This window comes from Ornithorhynchus anatinus, chromosome 13 (genome assembly GCF_004115215.2).
Source record: "Ornithorhynchus anatinus isolate Pmale09 chromosome 13, mOrnAna1.pri.v4, whole genome shotgun sequence".
NCBI classification, from domain to species: Eukaryota; Metazoa; Chordata; class Mammalia; order Monotremata; family Ornithorhynchidae; genus Ornithorhynchus; species Ornithorhynchus anatinus.
Window position 1 is genome coordinate 23,769,446 of NC_041740.1, and position 12,799 is coordinate 23,782,244.

A 12,799-nucleotide genomic window follows, 5' to 3' on the forward strand; every position below is an offset into this window, starting at 1 on the left:
GATGAGGGAACTGAGGCACAGAACTGTTACATGGGTTGCCCAAGGTCACACAGCAGACAGATGGAAGAGTCGGATTAGAACCCACGTCCTCTGCCTCCCGAGCCCGTGCCCTGGCCGCGAAGCCGGGCCGCCTCTCCGTCTGGCAAGCTCCATTTCTCGTCTTCACGGGGCCACGCTCCGGCTTTCCCCCGGTGAAATTGCCCGATTCTGCTGCGCGTTATTTTTCTTTTACCACCAGTCCTCCCGAGATCTCAGTGGCTGGCTAAATATGTTCCACGGAGGAAGTGCCAGAATCCTGTTGAGGTTGGTTGGTGCAGGAGCAGTAGAAGAGGGGGACGTTCACGAACCCTGTGAGTCAACTGGGACTGGGGGCCCGTCGACGGGCAGGGATTGTCTGTACCTGTAGCCGAATTGTCCATTCCAAGCGCTTAGTACGGTGCCCTGCGCACGGTAAGCGCTCGGTACTATCGAATGAACCCCGGACCTGGCATCCTAAAAGAAACACGGGCAAGACTGTGGACACCTCAGGTGGTACAGTAAGAAGCTCCGTGTTTTCATGCCATTCTCGTGAGCGCTGCATCTCCGGCACCGTCGCCGGAGAAGCAGAGCGGCCTAGTGGAAGAAAGCAGGGGCCCGGGAATCGGAGCCGTGGCCGCGTCGGAGGTCGCCCTCGGTGTTCCGTCCCGTCCCCCGGGTGGCAGGGGGCCAGCGAGTGGCGTCGGCCGCTGGGATTTGGCAAAGGGTATGCCGTCGCGCGGGGCCGGGCCTCAGCGTATTCTCGAAGAGACCCGTCTGACCCCGCGGGCTCACCGGGCCGTGCGGTGAAGCGGCCGTCTGGGTGTCCTGCCGTCGTGACCCGGCCCTCTCGTGTCCTGTCCGTCCGCGTCCTCTCCGCGATCGGGCCTCTGACGTCTGAGGACCGACGCCCCTCTCGGGGCCACGGTTTTGGAGGCGTGGGCCCTCGGTGCACCGTGGCAGGTGGCAGTTGGGGTCGACGAAGTGTCCCGCGGCAGCGGGATAGGAGAAAGGTGACGTGCCCGGTTCGGAAACTGGGCAAGTTGGACGTGTTCCCCTGGGGCCCGGCTGCGGTGAGGCTCGAAAGAACAGACGTCTTTCCCTCCCTCTAGCCGGGTCGCCGTTGACAGCGTGGAGGCGGGATATCGCGGGGTCAGTCGATTTTATTTATTTATTCGGGGCCCAGAGAAGCAGCGTGGCCCAGCGGAAAGAACACGGGCCTGGGAGTCGGAGGACCCGGGTCCCGATCCCGGCTCTGCCGCGCGGCTGGCTGTGTGAACCCGGCCAAGTCCACTTGCCCGGAAGACAGGCGTTAAAACCCACTCCCTCCTATTTAAAGCGGGAGCCTCGTGGGGGATGGGGGACTGCGTCCGACTGAGTGGCGTGTGTCCACCTCGGCGCTTTGAACGGTGCTGGTCACGGAGTAAGGGAAGAGAAGCGGCCTGGTGCGACGGATGGAGCGCGGGCCCGCGAGGCCCCGTTCTTGTGTCGTTTCTGCAGTGATGATAACGGTAACCGTGTATCCGTGAAGTGCTCATGACGCGTCGGGCACCGCGCTGAGCGCCGGGGTGGTTGCGGGCTAATCGGATTGCACGCGGTCCCTTGTCCCGCTTGGGGCTCCAAGTCTTAACCCCCGTTTTACAGGCGAGGGAACTGAGGCACAGCAGAGCTAAGTGACTCGCCCGAGGTCACGCAGCAGACAGGTAGCGGAGCCGGGATTAGAACCCGGGTCCTTCCGACTCCCAAGCCTGTGTTCTGTCCAGTAGTCCGCACGTCTTGTCTGGTGGTTTATTTTCCCCTGGTGTTGTCAGCTCCACTTCCCCGCCAAATAATGTTGGTTTTGTTATGCGCTTACTACGCGCAGAGCACCGTTCTGAGCGCTGGGGCAGATACGGGGTCGTCGGGTTGGCCCACCTGAGGCTCGCAGTCTTCACCCACCCCCATTTTACAGATGAGGGAACTGAGGCGCGGAGAAGTTAAGCGACCTGCCCACAGTCACACAGCCGACAAGCGGCAGAGCGAAGCCCGCGGGGGCAGGGGAGCCTGTCTAGCTCTTACCCGCGTAGTCCTTGCCAGTGCTCGGCACATGGTAAGTGCTTAATAAAAACGATCACAGTTCGAGTCGCAGTAGTATTTCTCCTACTAGACTGTGTCTGATTCCCACGTGGGTATTTTTTTCCCAGCCCTTAATGCGGCGCTCAGCGCACGGTGGGTGCTTAATAAATACCGTCCCCACCCCTCAGTGCCGGCCGGCGAGTGCTTGGACAAGACGTAGGAGGGGAAAGGCCGACCCTCCCCAACATCGCTAAAATCTTCCCGCTTCTCTCCGCCCAGGTGGCTACCGGGTTAATCCGGTCGCCTGTCCCGTCCTTCCATGATTACTCTCTCTCATCCCCCCACCCTCCTGCCTCTCCCCAGTCCGGTCCCTTCTCCACCGCGCTGCCCGGATCACTTTTCCACGAAAACGTTGAAGCCGCGTTTCCCCACTCCCCGGGGAGCTCCAGCGGCTGCCCCGGCCCCCTCCGCCTCAGACGGGAGCTCCTCGCCCGTCGGCTTTAATGCACTCGGTCCCCTTGCCCCCTCCTACCGCACCTCGCTGCTCTCCTGCCACAACCCAGCCCCCGCACTTGGCTCATCTGATGCCAGCCTTCGCACCGTGACTCGGTCTCCTCGCCACCGACCTCTCGCCCACGTCCCTCCTCTGGCCTGGAGCTCCCTCCCTCTTCGTATCCGACGGCCGGTCACTCTCCCGCGCCTTCGAGGCCTAATTAAAGGCACGTGTCCTCCGAGAGCCCTCTTTTCCTTTTCCTCAACGCCCTTCCACGTCTCCCCGACTCGCTCCTTCTAGTTGCCTCCCGCCGGCACCCGTGTACGTAGCCGTAATTTTTTTATTCGTGCTATTGTCCGTCCGTCCGTCGTCCGTCCCGGACTGTAGGTTTGTCGCGGGCGGGGAGCGTGTCTTTTACACTGGCATATTCTACTCTTCCGAGTACGTAGTACGGTGCCCTCAGGATTAGCCCGCACGTGGTACGCGTTCAGTGAATACGGTTGACCGCCTGACTGACCGCCTCAAAGCCAGCGATCGGGAGTTTCTCCTTGAGGCGGAGAGGAAAGTGGCGAGGCGTGGGCGGAACGGTGTTTGCGAAAATCGATCTGGGCAGCAGAGGGAATTACGGTCTGGGGAGGGGAGAGGCCAGAGGCAGAGAGGTCACAGCGAGAAGGCCGACGCCGGAATTCTGGCTCGTGGCTGGAGCGGAAGGGTTGAGGGAGAGCCAGACGGGAAGGAGGGTTCCTGGGAATCTGGCCGGGAGTGGTCGAAGGTGCGTGTCTTCTCGCCCGGGCGCTTTCCCTCTCTCGCCTCCCCCCCCCCCCCCACCCACCCGCCCGAGGGCTCACGCGGAGAAGAGGGGGGAGGAGGACTCAGTGGGCTGCTCGTCGGGGGCGAGAGCCGGCAGGAGGAATCAGATGCTTCCTGCCTCCTCGCCAGAAGCCGTTAATGATCTGTGAGAAGACGGCGGCGTGGACGGGATCGAGGGGCTCATCCGGGAGCTGCTCCGCGTGGGGTGCTCCCGTCGACTCCTGTTTTCCGTTAGTTCCTTTTGGCTACGGCTGGAGCGGGGGGTGGGCCGTAGATAGATGAAAGAGAGCGAACGCGCCCCGGTAGCGGGCGATAACGGAGCTTTTAAAAGTGATGGTTGACCGTCGACTGTTAATAGTGCCGGGTGGGTGAAGTAGCTCGTTAGACGGCCGTCCAGAGGGAGAGTTAAAGCGAAGGAAGAGAGACGAAATCCGCGTCTAGGGTGAAGGGAAGAGACAGAGGCAGAATACCGAAGCAGGGTGGCGTAGCGGAAAGAACAAGGGCCCCCGGGAGTCAGGGCACCTGGGTTCTAGCCCCGGCTCTGCCGTTTGTCTCCCGAGCGGCCTCGAGCCAGCCACTTTGGCTCTCTGAGCCTCGCTTTCCTCATCTGTGGCATGGGAATTCAGTACCCGCTCTCCCGCTCAACTAGGCGTATGTCGCGTGTGGGTCGGGGGGCTGTGTTAGATCGGCTTGCTTTTTTTTTTCATCTGGCCCAGTGCCTTGTGCAGCGTTTGGCACATCGTAGGAATTTAACACATACCTCAGGTATTCTTATCGTCGTCGGGGTTGTTAACTAATAATAGCCGCCAACGACACGCTCCTCCGGGAGTCCCAGAGAGCCAGCCGCCGAAAGCCGCAACTCGTCTCCCGACCCCCGCCCTGCTGCCCGGCGGCCCAGAAGCGTGCGGTTAGCTAACTCGATCGAGGCGGGCGTGGCGTGGCGACCGGTGGTCCTCGCTCAGCACCCCAGGCCTCGCATCCCACGTCGGCAACCCCGTTATTTCTCATCTGTTCGTATCAAGGGCCGTCTCCCCCCTGGAGACCGAGAGCCCGTTGTGGGCAGGGAGCCTCTGTTGATTGGTCTGTTGTACTCTCTCTGGAGTGCTTAGTACGGTGCTTGGCACACAGTAAGCGCTCAGTAAATACGATTGAATGAATGAATGAATGAATGAATGAATGAGCCTCTCCAAAACGAAGTTTTATCCGTCTTGCCGGAATTGCAGGATGGCTGCCCGCTGCTAGATGGAAGAACGGGGCAGTCGGTCGGTGACGTTTCCTGAGCACGTGCCGTGTGCAGAGCACTGGACCGAGCGCCCGGGCCAGTACGATACGGCGGAGTTGGGCGGAAAGTGGAGACGAATCTCAGGCGGGGGCAGGGCAGACCCGCGGCCTCCCCTTCCCGCCAGCCTGGGCGTTTGGCCCCGCCCCGCGCGAACCAGGCCGTGGGGGGAGCCGAGGCAGCGAGCCCTCAGTTGCCCCAACGCGTCGGGCGGCCAAGCGGCCCCGCCGGTCGCCTCTGCCGGACCGGCCTTCAGCCTCCCCTCCGGGCCCGCTTTCGCTTCCGACCCGCCCTTGGCCTGCGGAGGCCGTGAGAGACTCAGTCGGTCAATCGGCCAGTCCGTCGCTAGGGTTTCTCAGTCCCCGCTGGGGGCTCGGCCGCTGTACTAGGCGCTCGGGAGGGGACGGTAGGATGATGGGATATACTCCCCTGCCCTCAAAAAGAGGAGACAGACCCAAATAATGTTGATATTGCTTGGCACACGGGGAGCGCTCAATCGAATGAATGAATACTTAAGCGCTGGGTGGGGGGACGCGTAGGATAATCAGGTCCCGCGTGGGGCTCACAGCCTAAGTGGGCGGGAGAAGAGGGTCGAATCCCCATTTTGCAGGTGAGGAAACGCAGACACGGAGAAGCTGAGCGACTTGCCCAAGGTCACATAGCAGATGAGCGGCGGAGCCGGGACCGGACCTCAGTTCCTGCGACTCCCGGGCCTGGGCCCTTCCCGCCACGCCGCACGGTTCGCCCTGGGTCCGACACCGTTCTGAGCCCTGGGTCGGTTATAAGATAAGCACGTTGGACGCGGGCCCTGTCTCACAGTCTAAAATAAATTACAGGGAGGAGGCAAGCCAGAGAGTATAAAAAGACCTACTCGAGTGCTCTTGGGGGTTGTGAGTAGCCAGGCGTTCGGTGACGCGGCCCTGTTGGAGTGGCATCCGTCGGGGACGTGGAGCGGGGAGTCGAGAGATTAATGAGGGAAAGGCCTCCTGGAGATGCGGTTCCAGAAGAGCTCTGAAGATGGGGAGAGAAGTGGACCGCCGGCTGGGAAGCCGGAAGGACTTCCAGGCCGAAGGGCGGGCGGGGGCCCGAGGCTGTCGGCGGGAGACCCGGAAACGAGGCAGAGCGGCTTGAGCCGAGGGGAGCGCGGGATCTAGGATGGGGTGGGGGAAGCGCGGGGATCGGTAGGGCAGAGCGAGCTGACCTATTCCGGGGGTTAGGCGTTCCCCTTCGGAGGCGAGAGGAACGGGTGACCGTCGGCCGGGTCTCGAGGAGTGGGGAGAGAGGCGCGGAACGGTGTTTTAAAAAAATGATCCAGACGGCAGGGTGACGGTCGGACTCCGTAAGGGGGGCTGGGAGGGCAGCGAGGAGCAGAATCCAGATTTGGGGACGTCCTCGGCCAGGGGAGCGCCAATTTGGATGGAGAGGAAGGGGGGATGGATTTTGGCAATGAGGTGGTGATGATAATGATTACGGTACTCGTTAAGCGCTTGCCACGTGCCAAGCACCGCCCTGAACCCTGGGGTGCGTACAGACAGATCGGGTTGTACACGGTCCCCGTTCCACGTGGGGCTCACAGATTCAAATCCCCATTTTACAGATGAGGCAACTGAGGCCCTTCAAAGTGAAGCGACTTGTTCAGGGTCACGCAGCGGACGGGGGGGCGGGCGTCAGGGTCAGAACCAACCCACGTATTTAAATTGCATTCGGCTACCGAGGCACCACTTGATACCGTAAGCAAGGATAAACAGAAAGTGAGGGACTGCTTTGTGAAGCCTTTTTTTTTTTTTTTTCCTAAACGGTATTTTTAGGTGCTTATTATATAGGCCCTGTACTAAACTAAGCACTGAGGCTAGTATCCCCGCTAGGGAGAGTGGCGGTTTTCGACCCAACTGAAAGTGTGAGGGGAACCTGAGTGACCGTCCTCCCCTGCCCTTACCACGGAAGAAACGTCTGACGACTATCGCGGTTCCTCCCTGCGCCGACCCGAACGTCAAGCCGGGCGACCTTAAACCGTGGTCCCGGAGCGTAGTTCCGTCAGTTACCGACGCGCTGCTTATCGCCTCGCCGTTTCTCTGGTGGACACGCGAGGAGGTTCTCTTCCAACTGCCGTAGGATGACGAGAAGACGGAGAAAACCCGACGAGAAGCAGATGGACAGCGGGCGGACGCCGGGAGGCTGCCGGGCCTCCCGGAGCGGCCTGGCAACCTACCGATCGGGAGTCGGAAGGCCCCGGGAGAGCCGGAGGTCTGAGTGGAGGGCGACGCGACCTAGGATCCGAAACGGTCGCGAAGCACAGAGGGAAGGCCCTGCACGTAGACTGAACGGAAGGGGGACCGTTCCCACCTTTCCCTTCGGCTGCGCCCACTCACGCGTGACTTTGAAACATCACCGGCGTTAGTGTCCGCCTCGATTCCGAAGGGCGGCTCAGGAAGACCCCAAGCGTGATCCGGTTTTTGCACTTTTGCGTCCCGCTGTCTGGCCGTTCACCTGGAATGTGGAAGGAGCGGGTGGTGGTGTTATTCGAAGAGCACGGATGTGCCGCGTTTTGCCGTTGCTCCCGTTAGCTGAGATTATTTCTCCCGAATGTGGAAGGGTGGGCCTGGTAATGCTTGGGATCCAGATGTTGAATATCCGTGCACGAGTCGCAGCCGGGAGGACCGTGAAAGTTCCTCCGGTGGGATTGAAAGGCAGAGGCCGCCATTAGCCCGTGTCGATCCCACGTTCGGCGGAGAGCGAACTGGGAGAAGGCCCCGGTGACGAGGATCGACTCAATCCTTCGGTCGAGACCACCTCGACCGTTTAAGGCGGTCGCCCGAATTATTTAAGCCTCTTTTTTTCCCCTCGTGGCCGTTCAGTTCCCTGGGCCCCACCCCTGTGAGGGAGAGATGGGCGGGAGGAGAGAGCGGTGACTGAATTGTTATCATTTCATCCGCTCCGTTGGTTAGCTGCGTCTTCAGCGGTCTCACCGGCGGAACTTATAAGAAACTGACAGAACGTGACGCTGACCGAGGCGGGCCAACCTCAGACCGAACTGTAGCTGTTTAGAAACTCGTGGCGTCCGGCTCTCTGGGCGCTTGGGAGAATTGTACGGGGATACGAGAAGCAGCGTGGCTCAGCGGGAAGAGCCCGGGCTTCGGAGTCAGAGGTCGGGGGTTCGACCCCCGGCTCCGCCACTCGTCAGCTGTGTGACTTGTGGGCGAGTCGCTTCGCTTCGCTGCGCCTCAGTGACCTCATCCGTAAAATGGGGATTAACCGTGAGCCTCACGCCGGACGACCCGATGACCCCGTATCTACCCCAGCGCTTAGAACGGTGCTCTGCACGTAGTAAGCGCTTAACGAATACCAACATTATTATTAATATTATTATTATTAGAACGGCGCTTGGCACATTGCAAACGCTCAACAGACCCCTTGATGATAATCACAGAAAGCTCCTACCCCCCTCTCTCCCCGTATCCGACAGCAGCCCCCGTCTTGTCCTCACCCCTCTGTGTCAGACGGGAGCAGGGAGGACCCTCAAGTCGACGGTGACGGCAGTCCCGGCGCCGGGGGGTGGGGAGGGGGGCGGGCCGACTCGATCTCCCACCCTCAGAGCCTCGCTACAGTCCGCCCTGTCCTTTCCGTCCTAACTGCTCCCCGTCGCTCTCGCCAGGATGACTGCCGTCAGCCTTCTTTCTGAGCGCCCACCCTCCCGTCCCTCCCCGACTCCGGTCCGTACTCCACCCTGCCGCCCGGTCCGTTGTTCTACGGAAACGTCGTCACCCGGCTCCTCAGAAAACCTCCAGTGGTTGCCCATCCACCTCCGCGTCGGACAAAACCTCCTCGCCGTCGGCTTGAAGGCCTCCCATCGTCTTGCCCCCTCCCACCTCACCCTGCTACTCTCCTTCGGCCACCCGGCCCGCACACTTGGCTCCTCTGGCGCTAACCCTGTCCCCGGGCCTCGGTCTCGCCGCCGACCCCTGGCCCACGTCCCGCCCCTGGCCCGGAGCGCCCTCCCTCCTCCAACTGGAGGGACGATCGCTCTCCCCCACCTTCGGAGCCTCGTTGAGGGCCCGTCTCCTCCGAGAGGCCTTCCCTGACTGAGCCCCCGCTTTCCTCTTCTCCCACCCCGCTCTGCGTCGCCCTTCTGCTCTTCCCCCGGCCCGGCTCCGCGGCACCTACGTACGTATCTGTCATTTATGTATTTGTACCGCTGCCCGTCTCCTCCGCCCCGCTACGCCGTGAGCCCACCGGGGGCAGGGAATCTGTTGACTGGTGTACGGTGCTCCCCCGAGCACGTAGTACAGATCCCTGTCCCAGTGAGCGCTCGGGAAATACGATGAAGTGAACGGATCAGTGGATGAGGAGCAGCTTGCCCGCGGGCTGCCCCACCTCTCCTCGGCACGATGGAAAGAGCCGGTCACGAGCAAACGGTCCACCGGCCTCGGAGTTCTGCCCCTCACGTCTTCGGCGGAAGACCCTGGTACTGTGAGAAGACGTGGGTTAGGCGAAGAGAGGGAATGGTCAAGTCAGGGAGAAGAAATATCGTACGGGTGCCGGAGCGCAAAACGAGGGGGCACGGTGATAGAATCTCCTCAGTACTTACAGTTTTGACTACTGAAGTATATTCCCCTTCACGTGCGTCTGTGTACGCGCACCCACCTCTACGTGTCTGTATATCTGGCTTCGTTTCGAAGATGATCGGTGAAATCTCTCTGTGTGCAGGTTCGGCTGCAGAGACGTATTCATTCGACCGTATGTGCAAATATCATTATTAAGCGCTTACTCTGAGGCGCCTAAGAAATGCTCTTAATAAGAATGCTTACTCTTAAGTACTATTAAGCGTAATACCCCGTTGTACGTCAGGGTTTGCCTGCCTGCCGCATACTGGACCTTCCTTTGTCTTTGAATCCGGCCCTGGGTATCCCAGTCGTATTGTTTAGTTGGCGGGCGTGAAGGAAGAAGAGACCGGATTTTGGCCGCGTTCTTTACGTCTGCTGTCCGCCGGGAAGTTGTGCAGTGGCGTGCTTCGCTGGAATGCGGATTGCCCGGGTTAATAGACCGTGTAGGCGGGCTGGCAGAGGTGATTTCTTTTTTTCCTTGGGAATCCAGGCTTCCGCTCATTTTGTGTAGAAAGTATTTTGAGTTAATAACGGGTGGGCCCGATTTACTGCCTCTAACACCCGCCTGGGATCCCTGGCAGATAAAGTCAGCTTACTCCCCTTGTTCGACGCGTATATCTCGATAAAGCTTTAAAGTGACTAGGAGTCTTGGCTAAATTGATGATGCTTTCAACTTTTGCAACTTTTTCCGTGTTTTTCAAGTGCGGCCACTGGGCGCTCAAGAAATACGATTGCGTGAACGTTCTAAATCGTATTACATTCATTAATTCCAATTCGAGTCCCATGACTGCGAGCTCGTCGTGGGCGGGGATGGTCACCGTTTATTACTGTACTGTTCTCTCCCAGGCGCTCAGCGCAGTGCTCCGCACGCAGCGCTTAATAAGTACGATTGGGTGAATGAATGTGTGTTTGTGACGTGAGCCGTAAATGTTTGGAAACTGACTGTACGTTGAATTGATTTCACAGATTACCTCTCTCAAGGAATCGATCTCTCCGGAATAGAAGTGATCGAGAGCGACCTGCTCTTCGTCGCGAGAGCGCGGCTTGAGGTCGAGAACCAGGCTAAACGATTGCTGGAACAAGGAGTTGAGACTCAGGTAAAATTCTTGATGGCTTCTGAATATAGTACTGTTTGAAGATGGGCGAGGATGCGGCGAGCAAGTAGCTGTAAGCTATCGAGGCTGTGTTTCGGGTCTCCATAGCGGTATGTTCGGTTTAAGCAGTTAGTCATCTGATTTTGTGTGGAAACTGCATAGTCTAACCGTCTAAAATGAAAATTACGATTGTGTTGGTTGTTAAGGCTTTGTAACCGCCTCCTACCTAGAATGGGCACGTGTGCCTGTCAAACACAGTTTTCTAAGGAAGGCTTGTGTAAAACTATGTGGTTTGGCTTTGAACCCCCTACGGCAAAAGGCAGCCTATTAGTAGGGAATCTATATGCGCGATAGATTAATTAAATACTTCCTGAAAAGTTAGGGAAGCCAGAAGGTCCCGCCTTAGCCGAGAGGAGGGATAGCAAGAAGGACCGTCGTCGTACAGTTTCTCCGGGGGTCCTGGGGCCGTCGACCTGACTCATTCGGTCCTATTTATTGAGCCCTTACTGCGTGCAAAATACTCTGCTAGGCGCTAAGCGCCCTACTGAGATGCAGAAATGACATCTCTTACCTTACGGAGTATTTATTTGCAGTTGTGGAATGGAATCTGTGCTGGTCTGGGGAAGATTTTGAGACGCTCTTTTAATACGGAATTCAAAACACAGATGCGAAACGTCAGGACTGAGACAAACACGTTGTTCTTTAAATTCTCTGCACTTTAGAGAACATGAATGCAAAAAAAAAAAAAAAAACCAAAACCCTTTGTTACCGGCGTGGCAGGAGAATGGGATGTGGTAATAGAAATCATATCACTAGTATTCCGGAGTATTACCAGCATTACCTAGAAGCAGCATGACGTAGTGGAGAGAGCCCGGGCCTGGCACCCTGAAAGTCTTGGGTTCTAATCCCGACTCTGCTGCTTGTCTGCGGCCTCCCCGGCACTTCACTTCCCCGGGCCTCAGTTACCTCACCTGTAAAAATGGGGAGCGAGCCCGTGAGCCCCACGTGGGACAGAAACTGTGCCCGACCCCATTTGCTTGTATCCACTCCGGCGCTTAGTACGTGGCACAAAGTAAACGCTTAGGAAGTACCGTAATTATAATTATTAGATCATTTCTGTGTGCAGGCCCTGCACTAAATGTGGAAAAATCGGTCGGGTCGGAATCGGACAGGGTCCTGGCCCTCAAGGGGCTTGCAGTGTAAGAACAGAAGGGGGAAGGGGGGGGGGGGGGGCCTAGACGGGGGTAGATGGAAAATGAATTTAAAGCCGGAGGGTAGTGAGGCGAGGGGAACGGAGTTTCAGGCTTCGCATCTCAGAGTCCAGCGGTCGCAGCCAAAGCAAGCGGTAGAGCTGCGGCCTTCCCAACGTTCTCCCTGCTCCTTCTGCTTCTCCCCCGTCCCGTCCCCCTCCCCCCCCCCGGGGCATGTTTCGGGCCAACGGCCCAGGGTGATGCGGGGAAAAGCAGGGGGGTGGCCCCGGCCAAGCGGCTCCGCCACCCGGCGTCGAGCCACCGCGTCTGTGTTTCCCGCTCTGATGGAGCGAAAGACGGCTCGGAATCGAGGCCCCCCCCCAGGGGGACGCGGTGCGGGGGTCGGGGCTGCCCGGCTCCGGCTAAGCGGCGGGACTGCCCCGCGGTGTGGGAGGCTGTGGCCCGAATTCCCGCGGTTCTCGTCCCTTCCACGGTTCCGGAGCTGGGGTGCGCTGGTCAGTCCAAACAGGTGTGGAATATCTGGGTGCGTGGCTAGAATACGGTCCTTCTGACCCGGGTTCTAGTCCCGGCTCTGCCTCTTGTGTGCCGTTTGATCCTGGGCCAGTCGGTTAACTTCTCTATGCGTCATCTGTCAAGTAATAATGATGGTGATGATGGTATTTGCTGAGCACTTACTCTGTGCCCAAGCGCTGTTGTAAGCGCTGGGGGAGATAGAAGGTAATCAGGTTGTCCCCCGTGGGGCTCTGTCTTAATTCCCGTATTACAGAGGAGGGAACGGAGGCCCGGTGGCTCGCCCGAGGTCACGGCAGCGGTACCCACGTCCCCTGCCTCCCCGGCCCGTGCTCTTTCCACTGAGACACCCTGCCGCTTAAGCAGGCTTAGACGGCGAGCCCCGTGTGGGCCGTGGGCCGCGTCCAATCCCATTGGCTTGTGTCTACCCCAGTCCTCGGTACGGTGCCTGGCACACGGTAAGCGCGTAACGGATATCGTTTCAGAACGGAACAGCCACGCAAAGAGAACCCCCCTCAGGGCTGACCGGCCGGAGCCCCGCCTAGTGTGCCGTCCGCAGAGAACTGTTTGCCTACCCTATTGGGTAGAAGCGGTCGGTGGAAGCCAGGGACCGTCTGCTGATCACATTAGCAGAAAACGGCGAGCCCCACGATGGCCGAGGAGCCGGGTTAGAGCGATTGGCATTCAGCCTCGGGCCGGAACCGCAGCTAGCGGCAGAAACGAGAGCTCGC

General features: G+C 59.2%; 1 protein-coding gene across 2 annotated transcripts in view; it reads left to right on the plus strand.

Moving 5' to 3' along the window:
- COG5 (component of oligomeric golgi complex 5) overlaps window positions 1-12,799 on the plus strand; it is a 203,033-nt gene that overhangs the window by 79,572 nt on the left and 110,662 nt on the right. For both annotated transcript variants that reach the window (XM_029077969.2, XM_029077970.2), the window contains exon 7: window positions 10,220-10,350. In XM_029077969.2, the coding sequence (XP_028933802.1) occupies window positions 10,220-10,350 (131 nt within the window). The remainder of the gene's footprint in view (window positions 1-10,219; window positions 10,351-12,799) is intronic.